The following is a 20390-nucleotide window of genomic DNA, read 5'->3' on the forward strand; positions in this document are numbered from 1 at the left end:
AAGTCTGCCCTGATGCTGCTAAGTGGGCACAGCTGGTTGAGATCAACTCCACCCTGCTCACCCATCCAGGTCTCAGGGATACAAACCAGATCAGCTTCCTCATCCATAATCAGATCATGGATGAGGGAGGTCTTACTCAGAGCCAACCTGGCATTCAGCAACAGCAGCCACAGACCCCAAGGCTGGGGGATAAGTCAACTTGTGCCAGGTTGGAGGAGGGGCTAGCACAAGGCACAGTCACTAACTGCCTGTGTCCCGTGCTCCTTACCCAGCTTGGACCACCTCCCACAGCATCGCTCCCCCTACCCTGAACCACTGTGACCGGGGCCTCTCCTGCTGTCCTCAACTCCTCTCATCCCAATTGCATATCCCCTCCCTCAATAAAAACTTTCCATATGAACCTACCCAGACCCTGATATCATCTTCTGAGGCCCTTCTTGATGTGCCTTCTCCTCGAGAGGCCCAAAGGGTGGCACCACAAGAACGGGGCCTTCTCTGCAGTGGCTCCCCATCTGTGGAATGCTCTTCTGAGGGAAGTTCACCTGGCACCTTCATTATACACCTTTAGGTGCCAGGCCAAAACGTTCCTTTTTAACCAGGCCTTTGGTTGATCTGATTTACATCCTATGCCCTTTTAAAATTGGGGGGGGGGGTTGAGGGGGTTGTTGTTACTTTTATTTTTATTATGTATTTTGTGATTTTATATCTTGATTTTATTCTGTGAACCACCCTGAGACCCCCGGGTATATTCAATAAATCAATAAATAAAATAAACTTCAAAAAACCCACACAAATTAAAAAGGTAAAACAGCTAGAACAATTAAAAACAACCAAAAAGTTAAACCGCTTAACATAGTACTAAACATTGTATTAAATATAGTATTAAACAATTTAGAAGTTTATTTTTAAAAAACGCAATTAAAACATTCGGAAATCCATGTTGGAGCAATGTCTTTATTAAGTTAATGAAAACATCACAAACTGGCATGCAAGCTTTTGAGGGCTCCAGAACTCTGCACCAGGGAAGATGGTCAAGATCCATTTTAAAACCTAGTTTCCATCAAAATCTGAAAAAAACTGTTCGCCTTCGTGAAGAAATTGAAACTTTTAAAAATAAAAATAAAAAGTTTCCCTTCAGTTTGCTGACCAGAAGTTTTAATTTTGCCAAATGGGACATGAAGTCAAAGGCAATCTTTTCCATGATGGGATTTACCATTTCAGCAGAAACCACCTTTTCCATTTGAAAGCTTTTTTGATGAATGTTTTCCCTCAAAACAGGCCTAATTATGAGCACACCGAACATCCTCAGGGGAAGCAAGTACATCTTTTATTAACATTTTGTGTCAGATACCTTTCAGTCAGCTGCATAGTTAGTATTGTGTTAGCATTCAGGGATACGCAGATTTAAAAAAAATGGAAGGTGAGGGAGAAATGGAAACTGATATGGCAGGCAGAATATGTCAGAGAGGATGGAAATCAGAATAAAAAGGATAAGGCACTGTGCTGGCAAGAACCATCTCACAAATAAATGGGAGAGCAGTTGTTACAATAGACAGCATGACTGATTTTAGAAGCCCTGTGTCATAGCACATGAGCGGCAAATGTGTAATACATCTCTGACACCAAGTGGTCAATCTGTAAAGTTGCATTTGCACACAGAATGTTTTGCATGTCCTCCAGCCATTCGTCGAAAATAATTGGCACAAAAATCTGATCGCATTATGAAAGTGCCCGTCATTTTTATGACAATTGCAGCCTGTGTGTCCAGGAATTAAGAGCTGCAAACGCATTTACCTAGGAGTAAGCCCTAGTGAATTCAGTTGAGTTTCCTTCTGGTTAGACTATGCATCTATAATTTGTGTGTGTGTGTGTGTCTTGTCGCAACTGTTTTGCTAATTGGTTTAGGTTTTAGTCAAGCTCATGCTGAGGATTTGCAGCAGATAAGCAATTTTTTGAAAATAGAACCAAATTGGAGAGAGGGGAAATTGGGGGGGGGGGGATCCAGTGAGATGTTAGAACACACTGGGGGGGGGATATCCCTTATTGAGCTTCAGGATAACTTCAAACATTCTCGTCTATTTAAAGCTCTAAACAATTTAGGTCCCCAAAATCCGAAAGACTGGTTCCATCCATCGCTATGATCCCTCTCAGGTGTTAAGAAAAACAGAGGGGACTGAGAAGTGTGAGTAAAGGTGAGCTGGAAGGCTTTCTCTGTAGCAGCCTTTAGATTGTGCAACTCTTACCATTTTCATTGTATAGCTTTTGTCATATACCAAAAATTCATCTCTTTAGCCTACCCAGTAACAGTTAAGGTACAGTACTTTGTTCTGCGGGATCCACCTGTTTGCTGAATTTATACTTTTCTGTTCTGGCTGGATCAGTTTACACACACACACACACACACACAAATATAAAACTGTAACTTGTTTTCTTACCGTATTTTTATTTCCAATCAAACTACAAACCAGTGGAAACGTAATTACAACAACAAAGAAGGGATGCATGAATGATATAAAAATGCGTACAGTAAACAAAAGTGATTCTGAGAATAACAAATATTTTCCAACAATACTGTTTATCTGAACAGAATATAGCTACTGAAATGACTTATAACATCTCTAAAAGTATGAATAATTTTGCATTTTTCTGTATATTGCACTAATACATACTCCACTTTCCCACAAAGCAATTTTAAGGCTGCCTCCCTTCTCTTCTCTGGCGAGATCCATTAATGTTATATTTACAACTTCTCAAGTTTTGAACATCCTGTCTTCCACTGTATTATCCATTTCATAACTGTATATTAGCGGTATATCATGGCAACCTGCTCAGGGATCTTATGGTGAAGTGCAGGTAGGAAATATTATAATGAAAAAATAAATAATCAGTTTGCTGCACACAAAAAACCTGTATGTGTAGGAAGAACTGTGGAAGTTGTTCATAGTTCAACATGTGTTAAGCATGCACGCTCATCTATGTCACTGTATGCATGCTACAAGGTTGTGGGTTATGTGCATTCAGCAAACTAGATGGGCTAGAATAAGAGAATTTCACTTGCATAGTACAAGGGGCTTGATGTACATTGCAAAGATTTCTGACTCTCAGTGGTTTTTTTAGCAGCAAAAACAAAAAAGACCCCACGTCCTCCAACTTCTAGATGAAGCTGTTAGAATCCCCGATTCTTAGAAATTCACACGTAGATTTGTATCTGCAGCTCATCACCACACACACAAAGAGTTTGTGTATATAGTTTGTGAACTACACGTTGGCATCTTATCATAGATCTCATATCTCATAAGTTTTGGGCCAAAGTAGACAGTTAATTTAAGTACACAACAAGAATCTTTATCAGTTCAAATACTCATTACCAGTTGAGAAGGAAGTTTCCTAGCTTCACACGTTAAGTTATCACAGAATAGTTAATGATACTTGGAACTAGAGGGGTTAGGAAATCGTTCCAACGCTGTGCAAGCCCCTTGTAAGAAGTGACTGAGCCATGTTTGCTGATGTGTGTGTGTGTGTGTGTGTGTGTAGGTTTGTTTCCTGAAGCCAATTAGAAAGGGCAAGATATAGTGGGATTTTGTGCATTCCAACTGGATGCTTCAAATATGGATCATTTAAATGGATTTCCCTCTAAGCAAATAATCTTATCTCTAAAGCAATTGGTTTGAGGAACCCAGATACAGCCAAACATTCATCCGAGTCAGTTGAGCTTAATTATTGTACTCTTTTTGTTTTATTTAATTTTATTCACGTGGTCTGGAGTAGCGCTATTTTTAAAGCACAATATTTCGCCTTCATTTGGCTGTAGTTGCTCTCTTTAGTGTTCACAGCAAAGCTCAAAGAGTCCCCTTCGCGGATAAAGTTTACACTAAATTGCCCCATATCTTTTTGACATTATCATTCTGCAGCACCCTTTTAAAGAGGAGTACTGGATAAGATCTCAAGAGGGCCAATCCAGGTCTTACTAAACAGATTCAGGAATGTGTATGCAGCACATAGCAAACAGGACTCGAAGTTTCCTTGACGACAGGGGAGGAAAGCAGGGTAATAAAATGCAGCAATTTCAGGGTGGGAATGCCCATTTCTAGATAATATTCTTCTGGTCATGGAGGTCATGTTTCAGAGTAACTCTTATCAGAGTTAGATGAGATTGCAGATCCAGCAAGACCCAAACAGAGAAATTTTGCTTCTGGGGTGAAGAAGAAAAAATGTTATTTTTCCTTCCCTAAAGAAACTGGCCAGAATCAGCATTGAATCTTACTTCATCACTGGCAAGAGGATTTTTCTCTACAATATTTTTGCGCTCAATCATCACCATGCTGGTGGCCGAGTGTGCATGCCTGAGCATAGCAGGTGGGCAACCCAGGCAAGTCTCCCCTCACCCCTAGTTGTCGCCGTCACCTCACCACTGCCTTTTAAACTGGTTATACAAGTGCATTTTAAGTGCATTATACAAACGTGACACTAGATGGCAATGGTGAGCTTATGGCAAATTCAATATATATTTTTAAACCTTTTTTTAAAAATCATTTTCACAGCATTTTTTTCATTATGTGTCTAGATTCCACCTGAAGAGACGCGGGTGGAGCTGTGGTCTAAACCACAGAGCCTAGGGGCTTGCTGATCAGAAGGTCGGCGGTTCGAATCCCCACGACGGGGTGAGCTCCCGTTGCTCAGTCCCAGCTCCTGCCAACCTAGCAGTTCGAAAGCACGTCAAAGTGCAAGTAGATAAATCGGTACCGCTCCTGTGGGAAGGTAAACGGCGTTTCCGTGCGCTGCTCTGGTTTGCCAGAAGCGGCTTAGTGATGCTGGCCACATGACCCGGAATTTGCCTGCAGACAAACGCCGGCTCCCTCTGCCTATAGAGTGAGATGAGCGCCGCAACCCCAGAGTCGTCTGCGACTGGACCTAATGGTCAGGGGTACCTTTACCTTTTACCTAGATTCCACCTGAACTGTGAAAGGTGGGGAGGTTTGGGTGAACTGGGGGCTTGGGCAAGGTGTAAAGGGAGGTGGAGTGGCAACTGGGGTGGGTGGATGTGGTTGGTGAGCTATGTAAGCAGGGGGGTCAGCCCCTAGTATCCGGTATGAAGTTATTGGGGTGTTCAGCCAAACCCCTTGACTACTTGGGAGGTCTTAGGGCCATAAATCTTGGGAGAAATGAGAGAACCTGCTTTGCACGCAGAATGTTCCAGGTTCAATCCCTGCCATGTTCAGGTGGGGCTTGAAATGCCCCCTGCCTTAAATCCCGGAGAGCTGCTGCCAGTCAGTGTAGGCAATACTGAAGTGCTGAAATGTCACAACCTGAACGACCATAGCTTGCCCCCCCCATCCCCCAGTTTTGATCCTGGGTACGCCTTTTAATGAGGGTGAAAAAGGAGAGCGCAAAATATGGTCTGAAGCTCAACATCAGAAAAACTAAGATCATGGCCACTGGTCCCATCACCTCCTGGCAAACAGAAGGGGAAGAAATGGAGGCAGTGAGAGATTTCACTTTCTTGGGTTCCATGATCACTGCAGATGGTGACAGCAGTCACGAAATTAGAAGACGCCTGCTTCTTGGGAGAAAAGCAATGACAAACCTAGACAGCATCTTAAAAAGCAAAGACATCACCTTGCCGACAAAGGTCCGTATAGTTAAAGCTATGGTTTTCCCAGTAGTAATGTATGGAAGTGAGAGCTGGACCATGTTTTTCCTTCTAATGTCCTGAGACATAGATTTTCCAAGGGCCTAGTTTCTGCCTTTTGTGATTGTGATAAAAAGTCGACGGAATCTCTCCATCATATAATCTTTATCTGTTCCCTGCATAGTGAGGCTCGGGAAAAATTACTAAGACCAATAGCTCAGAAACTTACAGGTGCACCAGCTGAGTCACACCTTGCCTTACTCCTGCAAGACAATGACTCCTATACAACCTTGCAGGTGGCAAGGTTTCTAAACTCTGTCATATCTCAAAAAAGGCGCTGTGGCCAACTACACGACCACTAATACTTTTGTTTTCTGCTCCCTGGCTGCAATTTTAAAACTTGTATTTGTGCTGTGGTTTGTTTCCCTATGACTCCAGGGTCTATGGTTTGCTGTAACTGTATGTCATATATTCCATATTTTATGTTTTTATGGGCTTACAGCCGCAATAAATTTGAATTTGAATTTGGACCATCAAGAAGGCTGATCGCCGAAGAATTGATGCTTTTGAATTATGGTGCTGGAGGAGACTCTTGAGAGTCCCATGGACTGCAAGAAGATCAAACCTATCCATTCTCAAAGAAATCAGCCCCGAGTGCTCACTAGAACAGTGTTTTTCAACCACTGTTCCGCGGCACACTAGTGTGCCGCGAGATGTTGCCTGGTGTGCCGTGGGAAAAATTTGTTTATTTGATTCCTATTCAAGAGAATTACTTTATATATAGTCAATATAGGCACAGAGTTAAATTTTTTAACATTTTCTAATGGTGGTGTGCCTCGTGATTTTTTTCATGAAACAAGTGTGCCTTTGCCCAAAAAAGGTTGAAAAACACTGCACTAGAAGGACAGATCCTGAAGTTGAGGCTCCAGTACTTTGGCCACCTCATGAGAAGAGAAGACTCCCTGGAAAAGACCCTGATGTTGGGAAAGATGGAGGGCGCAAGGAGAAGGGGACGTCAGAGGATGAGATGGTTGGACAGTGTTCTTGAAGCGACTGGCATGAGTTTGGCCAAACTGCGAGAGGCAGTGAAGGATAGGCGTGCCTGGCGTGCTCTGGTCCATGGGGTCACGAAGAGTCGGACACGACTGAACGACTGAACAACAACAACACGCTCCTGCGGCTAGCCATTTCTTCCGCCAGGAGAATGAGCCAGCGCGGATGAGAACGCGCCGAAGCGCCCCATGCCTTCCCTGCCCTCCTCTGGGCGGAGTTCCCCAGCCCAAAACAAGGGAAGGAGTTCAGGCTCTCCGCCCCGGCCGGCCTCCGCCTCCCTTCCCGGGGTCCCAGCATGGCGGGCCATGGCGCCCCGAGGGCTCCGCCGCCGGTCACGCTCCAAGTGGGCGTCCGGGTTCCCCAACTCGCCGAGGCGCCCGTGGAGCTGCGAGACGCCGCCCGGCGCCTGGTGGTGGACGCGGCCGGGAAAGCGCTTCCCTTCGGATCCCTGTACCGGGAGCGGAAGGCGATCGTTGTGTTTGTGCGGGTGAGATGGGGTTGGAGAATCCCCCCCCCCCAAAAAAAAGTGCTTCGTTTTAAAGGGAATTTAAAAAGTCTTGCATTTTATTTGGGAAAGACTTTCGTTTCCTCTTGCAAACAGGAAATCGGAAGCTGCGATCGCAGTCCGGATTGCAGCCGAGGCCTTGGAGGAAACCGGGCCGTCCGATGCACATTCATTTTAGGCAGGAATTCTTAACCCCATTTACCTTGGATTCAGCCCTGTTGAATTCAGCAGGGCTTTTTCCCCCTCCGTAGACGCATGGCAAAGGATCGCGCTTCGATAGCGCTGCGCTCTTAATACTTCAGTGGACTGGCTGATAACTAAAGGTTGCCCCAAGAGGAAAGAAATCTTATCTTGATCACACTTCCCGGGTTGTAATGGATCCAATCGCAACACGTTTGTGCATGACTGAAACAATAATTGTAAAGAAGGGGTGGGGCTTCTCTTTTAAACAGGGCTGTTGCCAAATGAAAGGAATTTTAATTCACTCACCTGAGATTTTCTGTTACAGGTGGGTAGCCGTGTTGGTCTGCCATAGTCGAAACAAAATAGAAAATTCTTTCCAGTAGCACCTTAGAGACCAACTGAGTTTGTTCTTGGTATGAGCTTTCGTGTGCATGCACACTTATTCAGATAGTAAATAAATGACTTGCTGGTTTTGTTCTGGAAAAGAAAAGAAAAAAATATAATGGGCTGTGTACAAAACTCCCAGAAAGCACATGATTATCTTTATCTCTTAGCCCTCCCCTCAAAAGAAGATTTTTCTTCCTTTTAGTTTTTCGATGCTCAGACCTTTGAGTGAACAGGTATGAAACAATCATTAAATGCAGTGTGATGCATCCAGACCTCCAGCTGCCAACTCCACTATAGATGGCTTTCTGATCTATGCTATTAAAACCTCAGTGTACTTACCTATTCCCCCCCAAAAAAAATTTTTTTTGAGACCGTGACACTTTTATTACAGTTACAGGTAGGTAGCCGTGTTGGTCTGCCATAGTCAAAACAAAATAAAAAATAAAAAAATCCTTCCAGTAGCACCTTAGAGACCAACTGAGTTTGTTCTTGGTATGAGCTTTCGTGTGCATGCACACTTCTTCAGATAGGTATCTGAAGAAGTGTGCATGCACACGAAAGCTCATACCAAGAACAAACTCAGTTGGTCTCTAAGGTGCTACTGGAAGGATTTTTTTATTTTTTACTTTTATTACAGTTGTTCTAACACTCCTTATCGTCTCTTTTCAGCATTTCTTGTGTTATGCCTGTAAGGAATATGTGGAAGATCTGGGCAAAATTCCCAAGACATTTTTACAAGTAAGTACCGGTAAGTTTTTTTTAAAAAAAGTATTGTGAAGTCCAATATAGGGCAATTTTACTGCACTTACATATATCTTCAATTACTTTATAACGCATGCAGTGATGAATTTGTTCTCCTCCATGCTTTCTGTCATTCTTTTTAAGTTATCAGCTGAGCACTCTGGAAGCCAAAGAATCAGTGTCGCAAACAGTAGTTCCTTCTTGGTTTGCAAGAATACGTATGCACTAATTTGTTATATTAATAATAACAGAATAAAAAAGAAAGACAGGCAGACAGACAGACAGACAGACAGGTGAGGTTTCAGAGGAAAGTCCTGTGATAAATGTGTAGACCACCATCAGCCTACAACCTCTTCTGTAAAGAGGCAATTTCTTAAAAAGCTGAAAGGGCCTATTGCTTCAGGAATCCCTCAGGGGGCTCCACTGTACAGGGTTACAGAGAAATAGTGGCAATCAGCACTAAAAAGGTTACCAGTCTAGAAAACTAATCACTAATTAATAGCATTCCAGAATTGGCTGCACAATCCGAAAACATTTCTGCCGTCCTATCTGATTCTTGCACCGTTGTAAATGGCCATTGTATCATCCCATTTTGAGCATCTCTGATGGCCTAGCTGTTGTGAAGTCCACCTTAAGCATTTATTATCGTACCACAATGATCGTGTTGTAAGTACTGTACCAGCTGCAGTTTAAAGATTTATATATACTTTTGTGTGTTTCCCCCCCGACGCCTTCCCCATTTAGGATGCAAATGTCAGACTTGTGGTTATTGGACAATCATCGCACCATCACATTAAGGTAGGTCTGCGTAAGTCGGAATTATTCTATTGGCATATTCTGAACTCGGATCACTTCACCTCTGAGCAGGCACAGTGAAGCAAACTGGTAAATGGAGTTTTGTGCATTTCCCTTTCTCTTAACAACCAGTGTGAAGTAGGTGCTGATGTAACTGGCATAGCTATACCTGGGAGCAGATCGAAATAATGTCTGCATCAGAGACCCTTCTCCAGGTGCCCACATCTTTGGAAGGTACCACAGAGAAGTGTTGTTGTTTTTTCGGGTGGCACCCAAACTGTGGAACACTTTTTTTTTTGCTACTTTTGTGATATTACGTTATTTTTATTTTGTAATTGAAAACTGCCTTCGAGTATTGGGCAATGAGGTGGGATTTAAAGTTTATAAATAATACTGAAATCCCATGCATATCTACTAAGAAGTAAGTCTTTGTGGCTTTACTCCCAAGTAACTATGTATAGGTTTGCACTTAAATACTGTAAATAAAAAGAAAAGTTATACGAGCCATGTTCACATCTGCATGATACATTTAAAAGCGCTCTATGCCACTTGAACAGTCACGACTTCCTCCAAAGAATAATGGGAACTGTAGTTTGTTAAGGGTGCTGGGAATAATAGTTTTTGGGGTGTTCTAACAACCCCCAGTACCCTTAACAAACTACAGTTCCCAGGATCCTTTGGGAGGAAACCAAGACTGTTGGCACAAGTGTGCTTTAAATGTGTAGCATGGATGTTACCACTCCTGTTTGTCTAATATATTATTACTAAGATATATGTGAATAAGGACAATTGGTGTCCAGTGGACTTATTTTAAGGGGAAACACTCTAGAGTGCCACCAGAGAGGAACCTTTACTTGAATACAGTGGTACCTCACAAGACGAATGCTTCACGCAACGAAAAACTCGCTAGACGAAAGGGCTTTGCGATTTTTTAGGTGACTCGCAAGACAAATTTTTCTATGGCCGTGCTTCACAAGACAAAAATGTCAATGCATTCCTATGGGAATTAAATTTCAATGCATTCCTATGGGAAACCGTGCTTCGCAAGACGAAATTTTCGCAATACGAAACGACTCGCGGAACGAATTAATTCCGTCTTGCGAGGCACCACTGTATGCACATCTAAGCCTGTGTGCATGCACACGAAAGCTCATACCAAGAACAAACTTTGTTGGTCTCTTAAGGTGCTACGGGAAGGAATTTTTTTATTTTATTTTGTTTTGACTATGGCAGACCAACACGGCTACCTACCTGTAACTGCGTTTTAAGTGTGCAGCTCGAAGGTTTTCAAAATCAGAATTACACTCTGGTCCTAAATACACTGACCTGGAAATGAGTCCCACTCATTTTAGTGACAGTTCATTCCAAACATGTATGCCTAGGGCTACATCCATACAACATAATCTTAAACATTTTGACTCCAGAGAAAGTCTCACCCCCCCATACGTGTGCAGCCTTCATTTTCCAGGTAGTTAGTAGTAGTAATGATAATTATTATTATTATTATTATTAAATCCCACCCATCTGACTGGGTTGCCCCAGCCACTCTGGGCAGCTTTCCAATGTGTTATTGTGATATTTACATATGTTTCTTGCAGCCGTTTTGCACTTTGACAGGTTATCCTCATGAAATGTATGTGGATCCTGGAAGGGAAATCTACAGGATACTTGGCATGAAAAGGGGTGAAGCATCTGCAACATCAGGTAGGCTGTGGTACCAATTGTAAATGCAGAACATATCTTAGATCCTGTTTTATACATTTTTGCATTTCCCCCCTTAAATGTGCTTTAACTATATGGTGTGGATGTGGGGCCAACCCAGCCATGAGGGGCTGAGGCAGTTGCCTCAGGTGGTGGAAGCCCACGAAGGCAGCACCCTGACAGACACCCCCCATGAACCTCCCCGCCTCCCCTGGCGCAGCAGCACTGGTTTCTCGTGAGAGCTCACTGAAATCTCGCAAAATCTTACTGAAATCTCACGATAAATCACAAGAGATTTCAGTGACTTCTCGTGTAAAGGGTGGGTGTGTTTTAAGCTTTGACTTAAATAGCAACTGAATGGGAAAAAAACACAGTCCGTGACAATCCAATTAGAGCTTAAATATATGCAGAATGACCCTTCATAGCTGCAGTGCTTTGTGATAATCTTGCGTCTGGATTCGCTCCCCTGTGAATCATTGGGACTGTAGGGTTTACAGAGAAACAATTTGCATAATACATTTTCTAACAGTCTGCATTAGATTCCCATTCTCGCATAAGTCTCCCTACTTGAAAATTGAAAAAGAGCGGAAGGCTGCAATCCTAAACTCTTAGTAGGAAGTAAGTCCCATTGGGACTTCGGAGTAAACACAAAGACAGGTTTGCATTGTTAGGCTTGAGTGGGAAGGTAGCTGGCCTTAGAAGGAAAAGTCCGTTGTTGTTGTTGGTTTATGAGTAGAGAAATTTCTGCTTTTCCTCCTCAGTCCGATCACTTTCCTTTTCTTATTGGATACTCAAATGGCCTGCTCTCTCCTAAGCACATTTACCAGTAGTTGCCGTTAGGTCTATTAATTCCAGCTGACTGACTTGCACAAAACCATGCAAAGATTGTAGCCAGGTATGCTTGCAAGATCTGCAGAGCAAACTTAATTTCTCATGCAAAATACGCTTACTCTTCTATATCACACTATATCATACCATTTCAGGGCAAAGTCCTCATGTAAAATCCAACCTGCTATCGGGAAGCATTAAGAGCATGTGGAGAGCAATGACGAGCCCGGCATTTGATTTCCAAGGAGATCCAGCTCAGCAAGGGGGCACTTTGATTTTAGGTCCAGGTAAGTTTGTTAAAATTAACCTTTGCCTTGGTTATGCTTACATGGTGTATTTGTTCTCCTGGATATACTGGTGAAAAGTGGCCAAGCCCTTGTCTCCCTTTCTTCATACCATTGAGATCTCACACTTAGCAGATAAGCATGCTACCGCCAGAGTGAGCAGCTTTTAATGGGTGGAGGGACAGCAGCCAATCTGTGCCCTCCCCACTTCACAACTGTTGTTGTTGTTGTTCAGTCGTTCAGTCGTGTCCGACTCTTCGTGACCCCATGGACCAGAGCACGCCAGGCACGCCTATCCTTCACTGCCACTCGCAGTTTGGCCAAACTCATGTTAGTAGCTTCGAGAACACTGTCCAACCATCTCATCCTCTGTCGTCCCCTTCTCCTTGTGCCCTCCATCTTTCCCAACATCAGGGTCTTTTCCAGGGAGTCTTCCCTTCTCATGAGGTGGCCAAAGTACTGGAGCCTCAACTTCAGGATCTGTCCTTCTAGTGAGCACTCAGGGCTGATTTCTTTAAGAATGGATAGGTTTGATCTTCTTACAGTCCATGCGACTCTCAAGAGTCTCCTCCAGCACCATAATTCAAAAGCATCAATTCTTCGGCGATCAGCCTTCTTATTGGTCCAGCTCTCACTTCCGTACATTACTACTGGGAAAACCATAGCTTTAACTATACGGACCTTTGTCGGCAAGGTGATGTCTTTGCTTTTTAAGATGCTGTCTAGGTTTGTCATTGCTTTTCTCCCAAGAAGCAGGCGTCTTTTAATTTCACGACTGCTGTCACCATCTGCAGTGATCATGGAGCCCAAGAAAGTGAAATCTCTCACTGCCTCCATTTCTTCCACTTCTATTTGCCAGGAGGTGATGGGACCAATGGCCATGATCTTAGTTTTTTTTATGTTGAGCTTCAGACCATATTTTGCACTCTCCTCTTTCACCCTCATTAAAAGGTTCTTTAATTCCTCCTCACTTCACAACTATCATGGCATTAATGGGTCTTCTTTCTGACTTGGACCCTGGTGCTATGCGGTTATTTTGTCATGTGGCCTCTCCTTCCTTCCCTTAATGTGCTGTGCTCAAGAAATGATGCTCGATAGCTGGAAGTCCAACCCCCCACACTGCAGGAATATACAGCTGTCCCTTGCATGGATCAAACCTGCAAGCTTGGCGTTAAAACAGCACTGCGCTCGAACCAACTGAGCTCTCCAGCTGGGGGAGATTTGAACTTGCAGCAGTGGGAGGAAACCTCCTGTTTTGTGGTGCAGGGACATGCCTCCATTGCTGCAAGTTAGTTCTTGTGAGTGGGTTGCATGTGGCAGGGATTAGCAAGAGTTTTTAAGCTTCTGTTAGGGAAAAGAAGTGTACGGAAATGTACAGTAATGTACGGAAGTGAGAGCTGGACCATCAAGAAGGCTGATCGCCGAAGAATTGATGCTTTTGAATTATGGTGCTGGAGGAGACTCTCGAGAGTCCCATGGACTGCAAGAAGATCAAACCTATCCATTCTCAAGGAAATCGGCCCTGAGTGCTCACTAGAAGGACAGATCCTGAAGTTGAGGCTCCAGTACTTTGGACACCTCATGAGAAGAGAAGACTCCCTGGAAAAGATCCAGATGTTGGGAAAGATGGAGGGCACAAGGAGAAGGGGGCGACAGAGGATGAGATGGTTGGACAGTGTTCTCGAAGCTACTAACATGAGTTTGGCCAAACTGCGAGAGGCAGTGAAGGATAGGCGTGCCTGGCGTGCTCTAGTCCATGGGGTCACGAAGAGTCGGACACGACTGAACGACTGAACAACAACAACAACAACAACAGGGGAAAGAGCGCAAAGTTGTTGAGTTATTGGCGGGTGGGGGATTTAATAAAAATGCTCACCCAACAGTACACAGCCCTCCCCACACTCAGCCGCAGACGCAGGGAATACAGGCTTTCCTGTGGCGGAAATGGGACAAAGCACCGGGGGCGGAGCGAAATCATGAGCACACAGGGGATCGCTCTTTTTTAACCCTGTGGGTTCCAGGGTTTGGGCCCTGAGTTGAGGGAGCTTTTGCTTCTCTCCTTCCCTTCCTCCTCCACTTGTTTGCTCGCCTGCCTCCTTCCCATCCTCTCCCTGCCTGTGGCCAGCGCCAGGCGCTGCTCTGTAGGGCTTTCAGCGTGGTGCCTCCTCTGAGGAGACCCGAGGAGACCATAGCTGTCAAGTTTTACCTTTTCTCACGAGGAAGCCTATTCAGCATAATGGAATTTCCCTTAAAATAAGGGAGAACTTGACAGCTATGGAGGAGACTTCTGAGTCGGCGGAGGGCGGCGGACCCTCTGCTGGGCGGGCGCCATGGCGCATTGCGCCACTCAGCCAAATGGAAAAGACGGCCCTGCCTGCAAGTTTGGCATTAATCAGCACTACGCTCAAACCGAGCTCTCCAGCTGGGGGAGATTTGAACTTGCAGCAGCGGGAGAAAACCTCCTGTTTTGTGGTGCAGGGAATTGTGCTGGGGACATGTCTACATTGCTGCGAGTTCGTTGTTGTGAGTGGGTTGCATGTGGGTGTCATCAAAACACAGTCCTTGACTGGTGGGCTTTGGTGGTGTTTCTGTGGTTATTGGAGGGGGGGTGTTTTGTGCTGTTTGGAACTTTTCTGGTTTCTCCCCTCCGCTCCTAGTTTGAGCACATATATGATGGTCATTGTGCTGATGTAACAACAGTTAATCTCAATTTCTTTCCCCTGTAGCATAATCGGAGTACAGTGGTACCCCGACTTACGAAAGTAATCTGTTCCAAAGGCGCGCTCGTAAGTCGAAATCTTCGTAAGTCAAATGCGCCACCTCGGAACGGGGGGGGGGGAATCGTAAGTCGAGAAAACCGCATTCAAAATTTCGTAAGTCAAGGTATCGTGCCGCTGCTTTCCCTTCGTAAGTCGAAAATCTCAGAAGCAGCGGCCATTTTTTCGCTTCCGGAGGTCAGTCGGAAGTCGAAAAATACGGAAGTCGAGTCGCTCGTAAGTCGAGGTACCACTGTATAGTAATCAGTAAATGAGACTTTGTCATCTGGAAAGCAACCCCCCCCCCCCAAAAAATATAATCCATAGCTGATATAGAATATGAACAACCAGTTCCTATATCCAACACCCAAGGCACCAGACCACATTGACTGAAAAGATAGGTGATTGTGAATATTGACAGCAATATTTTGTAGATAGACAGTAATAGGCTTAATTTTTCCTCCAGGGGATGAAATCCACCATGTGCACCTTGACGACAACAGGTTGGACCATGTTCCCATTAACACTGTTTTGCAACTTGCTGGAGTTCAAGCAGTAAACTTCACCAACAGACCTCCAATTATTGACGTGTGACTTTGTCAAAAGAAGAAAAAAAAATCCAGGGAGCGAGTTAAATGATACAATACATGGCAACAGTGTGTTCAGCAAATAACTTTGGATGAGGTTACTGTAACATTGGGAGATCCCTGGCTACTGAATAGTTCGGTTTCCGGTGGGTAAAAATGGACTTCACACTTTATTGTTTCATTGAACACAAAGTTAAGTTGTGATGTGTTTAACAAAAAAAAAGTGATGTTTAAACGTGCATAAAAATATACTTGGCATACACAGTGTATAGGTTTTATTCCATCACAACCTTTATTATTATTAGTGAGTTCTGTCTTCTTAACCCCTGTCTCACAGTGACTTAATAAAATGACTTTTTTTTACAGATTAAATAAAAATGTAAATTTCTACTGTCTTTAAAACAGCTTCTTTGATGAGTCAAAACAAAATGGTTATGATGATGGACCCAGTGGTGGCGACTCTGCAATCCTCTTCAAGAATATTGACATGGACTCAATGGGTGGCAGACAACTAAGTTTTATTCAGAGTAAATTCTAAGAAATGAACTAATTTGTCTGCTCTGAATAGAATTTAATTGAATGCCACCTGATAGGCGGTGAGGAACTGAAACGTGCAAAGAAAAGTAAATTTGTGTCCTGTCCCCCAGAACGATATAGGGAATTACTTCCAGACCTTGAGTTAAAACTTCTGCATTGGGGGGTGGAGTGGGATAGGAAAACCTGTAACATCAAATATTGTACTGCATGTAAGCGTTTAGGGCTACAAACTTTCATACCTTTTGCCCAATTTGGTCTCTAGAGGGTTCGATACAAAATAATGTGTGGATTCGCCATGGAAAATACAAGGAAGGATAGCACAAAATATGCATGCCATGTGTGGAATAAATCTTGTTATTCAGTTTTTACTTGAGAGGGGTGCTGTTTGAGACCTGAGGCCTGATTTTTCACTACATATTAAACAGCATTTCCCCTTCTATTTACATTGCTGTCAGTAACGTGCAGCAATGAGGCAGTGCCCTCTCTCACTACTTTACATGAAGTGAAGATGGAGCACCCATACAGCAATACAGTAAAGTGAATTTTGCTGCCTGCAGAAAAGGATGATAATAATAATATGATTTATGATGTATATGCCACCCATCTGACTGGGTTCCCCCAGCCACTCTGGGCGGCTTCCAACAAAATACAATGGTCAAAACAAAATAAAAAATAAATCCTTCCAGTAGCACCTTAGAGACCAACTAAGTTTGTTCTTGGTATGAGCTTTCGTGTGCATGCACACAAAAGCTCATACCAAGAACAAACTTAGTTGGTCTCTAAGGTGCTACTGGAAGGATTTATTTTATTTTTTATTCTGCATCTGATGAAGTTTGCTCTGTTCCTTAAGATGCCACAAGACTGCTTCTCATTTTCATTTTTGCTTTAACAAGCATCGTTATCCTTGCAGCATTTATGTTTAAATTTTTAAACTCTGATGCTTGAAAATGAGATGAAAACATTTGTTGTTGTTGTTGTTCAGTCGTTCAGTCGTGTCCGACTCTTCGTGACCCCATGGACCAGAGCACGCCAGACACGCCTATCCTTCACTGCCTCTCGCAGTTTGGCCAAACTCATGTTAGTAGCTTCGAGAACACTGTCCAACCATCTCATCCTCTGTCGTCCCCTTCTCCTTGTGCCCTCCATCTTTCCCAACATCAGGGTCTTTTCCAGGGAGTCTTCTCTTCTCATGAGGTGGCCAAAGTACTGGAGCCTCAACTTCAGGATCTGTCCTTCTAGTGAGCACTCAGGGCTGATTTCTTTGAGAATGGATAGGTTTGATCTTCTTGCATATTTCATATGCAAGAAGATCAAACCTATGATCTTCAAATATGAAATATGATTTCAAATATGAAATATGAATGAAAACATAGCATTTTAATATCCAGCAGATGGCAGGCATACCCTAAAAGGAAGCATGGAGAGTAAGCATTATATGTTGGTGTGCTTACGAATAGGAGGAATGGAGGGCAAGCTATGAACAATTCAGGCTGATGCCTTGTTTGTGACACGAAGACCATGGACAAGAAGAGCCTACTGAATCAGGTCAAAGACTCCAAAATGTACGGCAACCAAAAATAAATCCGAATGCTAGAACGTATTGTGAAACTAGTCATGAAATGGTTAAAGCATCCTATCTGGGTCACAGCCACAGAACTTAACAAATTCACAAAACCCACAGGCTCTGCATGAAGTCATTTCTTGTGTACAAAAACAAATGTACATCAGGACTGCATGCACACGAGACTGCCTACACAAGGTGTGACTTACCAATCAATGTAAGTCGCCAGCCTTGGATTGTGGCCACCTACCATATGCTTAACCACCTCCCTGATTTTGCAACCCCAGGCAGCCAGCAAAAATAGGTCAGTTGTGCCCCTTTTCTATTGCACTTGGCTTGCTGGGCCACTGACTTGAGCAGGCCTCCTGAGGACTGATGATAAATCTACTTTTGATCCATGAGATGTGGGACCATTCGTAAATTGTGATGTATTGAAAGGATAAAGTAGTTGTGATTAAAATAAGGTAATGTATGAGAAGGGGGAGAAGGGCATTTACAGTGTGTCTGATTTATGGTCCCGTCCCGTCCCCCCAATTGTATTTGCGAAATGTCCTGTGCTGAAGGATGTCTCATGGATGTCTGCCATGAAGACTCGGAATGAAGAAAGGTGCCATGTAGCTTAGAAACTGGCAGCCAACAAAGTGGTTGAGTCCATCTAGGCCAAACTCTGCCCTCCAGACATAGCTGTCCAACGTTTCCCTTTTCTTGCGAGGAATCCTATTCGGAATAAGGGAATTTCACTTTAAAAAAAGGAAAAACTTGACAGCTTATGCCTCCAGATGTTTTGGGACTACAACTCCCATCATCCCTGACCACTGGTCCTGTTAGCTAGGGATGATGGGAGTTGTAGTCCCAAAACATCTGGAGGGCACTACTCCTGCACTAGGCCCATTTCTGCCTCTTCCGTTTAGCTGAGATTCCTGCATTGCAGGGGGTTGGACTGGATGACCCTTGGAGGGGGGAACCCTTCCAACGCGACAATTATATATGATTTTTTTTTGGTCGCCAGGACGCCAGCCAATAGGTTTCTATACAAATCCGTGGACAGAAAGAGAGGATAGGGTGAAAATGATAGAATTATAATTATAATTAGGACGGCTCTATGGTACCCTGAAGATAGCGTGTTAAGATTTTATGATTTTGAACTAGTGAAGAGATATGTGATTGATTATCAGCAGCAGTTTAAGTAAAATAAGATTTAAGATTTGATCTAAGAAGTATTATGTTGTATTATAAGATGTTAAGTTTTTAGGATTTTCGAACTAGAGAAGAGATATCTGAATGATTGTCAGCAGAAGTTTAGGTAAATAAGATTTAAGAATTGATTCAAGAAGTAATATGTTGTATTATAAGGTTAATCAAATGTAAAGAAGTATATTTGGCTATGTTAATGATAATGGATAATGATAATGGATTTTAAATTTAAAGATGGATGTTATTAAAGTAAATTAGCATTGAAAGCAAAGGAGAGAAAACGGGGGAAGTCACCCCAAGAAGATTCGAAACAAGAATTTTTTTTTTTTTGTAACAAGTAAAGGGATGTTGGTGTTCCTGCTTAGATTTACTTATGTTTAGGTTTGTTTGTAATTGTTGTATGTTGTATTTGTGTTTTGTATTGTCTCTGTGTTTTTGTGGAAAACCAATAAAATTTTTGTAAAAAAAAAAGAAAAGAAAAGAAAGAGAGGAACGTCGAGGCCTTTGTCGCCTTGCGCTGCCCTCGCCCCCCCCCCCCGCGCGACGCAGGTGCTCAGGCCTCTCTCACTATGACATCACCGGGGCCGAGGCTAAGGGATTGTGGCGTCACGCCGCCCGGCCCAATGAGCGCCGGGCGGGCGGAGGGAGCGCCCGAATGAGGAGGGAGCGGCGCCCGAGCGCGGGAGCTGCAGCAGAAGGAGCAGCGGCGGCCCGAGCAGAGCGGGGCCGCGGCGCTTGTGGCCGAGACGTCCGCCGCCGCCGCCGCGTCCCGCCGCCCGCTGCCTCCTGCTCCCGCTGGGCTGCGTGAGCCCCGCGAGGGGGGTGGTAAGCGGCGGGGATGAGCGCCGGTGCCCTGCCGCCTCCTCCTCCGCCGCTGCCGCCTCCGCCGCCATGAAGCGGAAGACCTCGGCGGCGGGGGGCCGGCGAAACTCGGCCCCGGCCACCCTGCCGGACACGCCGCCGCCGGCCGTCAAGAAGACGCGCAGCACGGCCACGCTGCCCGCGGTGCTGGAGGGCGACGAGCAAGCGCCGCGGCCCCTCCGGCGAGAGCTCTACCTGCAGATCACAGGTGAGGGGCGCGCGGATCGGCGAGGGGGGCGTGCTCGTGTTTTCCCAACCGATCGCACTGGTGGGCAACTTGCAGATCCGCGCCGGCGGAGAGCAGCCGCCGCCAAGTTCCTCCCAGCCTCCCTCGCTTGGAAATAAGCCTCCCGCGTTGCCGCCGAGTTTCTGCTGCGCGGCGCAGCTTTCTCGCCCCAGATGCGCAGCGTTGGCAGCTGCCGAGGTGCGGGATAAACAACGCCTGGCGGTTCGTTCGCGTTTCCAAACGTTGCGGGGCTTCCCACGACCCCTTGGGATTGCAATCAATCAATTTATTTATTTATTGCATTAGCCCTATGGCCATAGCACATAGTAAAAGACCAGGCAGTAGCCTGACACGATTATACAGAGAATACAACAGTTAAAACAATTGGGAGTAAAATCGAACAGGTTAAAACAAAATAAAAATAAAAAGCACTAGCAGGCGTGACGACAGTTCTCCATGTTGGGAATATACATAAGACTAAGGCTAAGGGAAGTTGGCCAAAAAGGTGGTCCTGAGTTTCAGGGCCTGTAATATGTAGATGGCCACTCCACGTGAAACCAAG

The 20390-nt window shown here is 44.4% G+C and overlaps 2 protein-coding genes across 2 annotated transcripts in view; both read left to right on the forward strand.

Annotated features, from left to right (window-relative positions):
* Nucleotides 1-6962: 6962 nt before the first annotated feature.
* Nucleotides 6963-15716, forward strand: PRXL2C (peroxiredoxin like 2C). Its single transcript, XM_033164594.1, has 6 exons — nucleotides 6963-7169; nucleotides 8427-8495; nucleotides 9243-9296; nucleotides 10892-10997; nucleotides 11978-12109; nucleotides 15329-15716. Exons 1-6 carry the CDS (start codon nucleotides 6978-6980, stop codon nucleotides 15454-15456), a joined length of 681 nt encoding a protein of 226 aa, XP_033020485.1. The 5' UTR covers nucleotides 6963-6977; the 3' UTR covers nucleotides 15457-15716.
* A 3916-nt stretch (nucleotides 15717-19632) lies between these two features.
* Nucleotides 19633-20390, forward strand: part of CDC14B (cell division cycle 14B) — a 49245-nt gene continuing 48487 nt past the window's right edge. Inside the window, exon 1 of the mRNA XM_033163907.1 lies at nucleotides 19633-19810. Coding sequence (XP_033019798.1) covers nucleotides 19633-19810 — 178 coding nt within the window. The remainder of the gene's footprint in view (nucleotides 19811-20390) is intronic.

The sequence above is a fragment of the Lacerta agilis genome, chromosome 11 (genome assembly GCF_009819535.1).
Source record: "Lacerta agilis isolate rLacAgi1 chromosome 11, rLacAgi1.pri, whole genome shotgun sequence".
Lineage (NCBI taxonomy): Eukaryota > Metazoa > Chordata > Lepidosauria > Squamata > Lacertidae > Lacerta > Lacerta agilis.

Coding starts and splice junctions, on each gene's coding strand:
- PRXL2C (XM_033164594.1), top strand. CDS start 6,978: ATGGCGGGCCATGGCGCCCCGAGGGCTCCGCCGCCGGTCACGCTCCAA. Junction 8,496..9,242: donor TTCCCAAGACATTTTTACAA/GTAAGTACCGGT, acceptor TTCCCCATTTAG/GATGCAAATGTCAGACTTGT. Junction 10,998..11,977: donor TGAAGCATCTGCAACATCAG/GTAGGCTGTGGT, acceptor ATACCATTTCAG/GGCAAAGTCCTCATGTAAAA.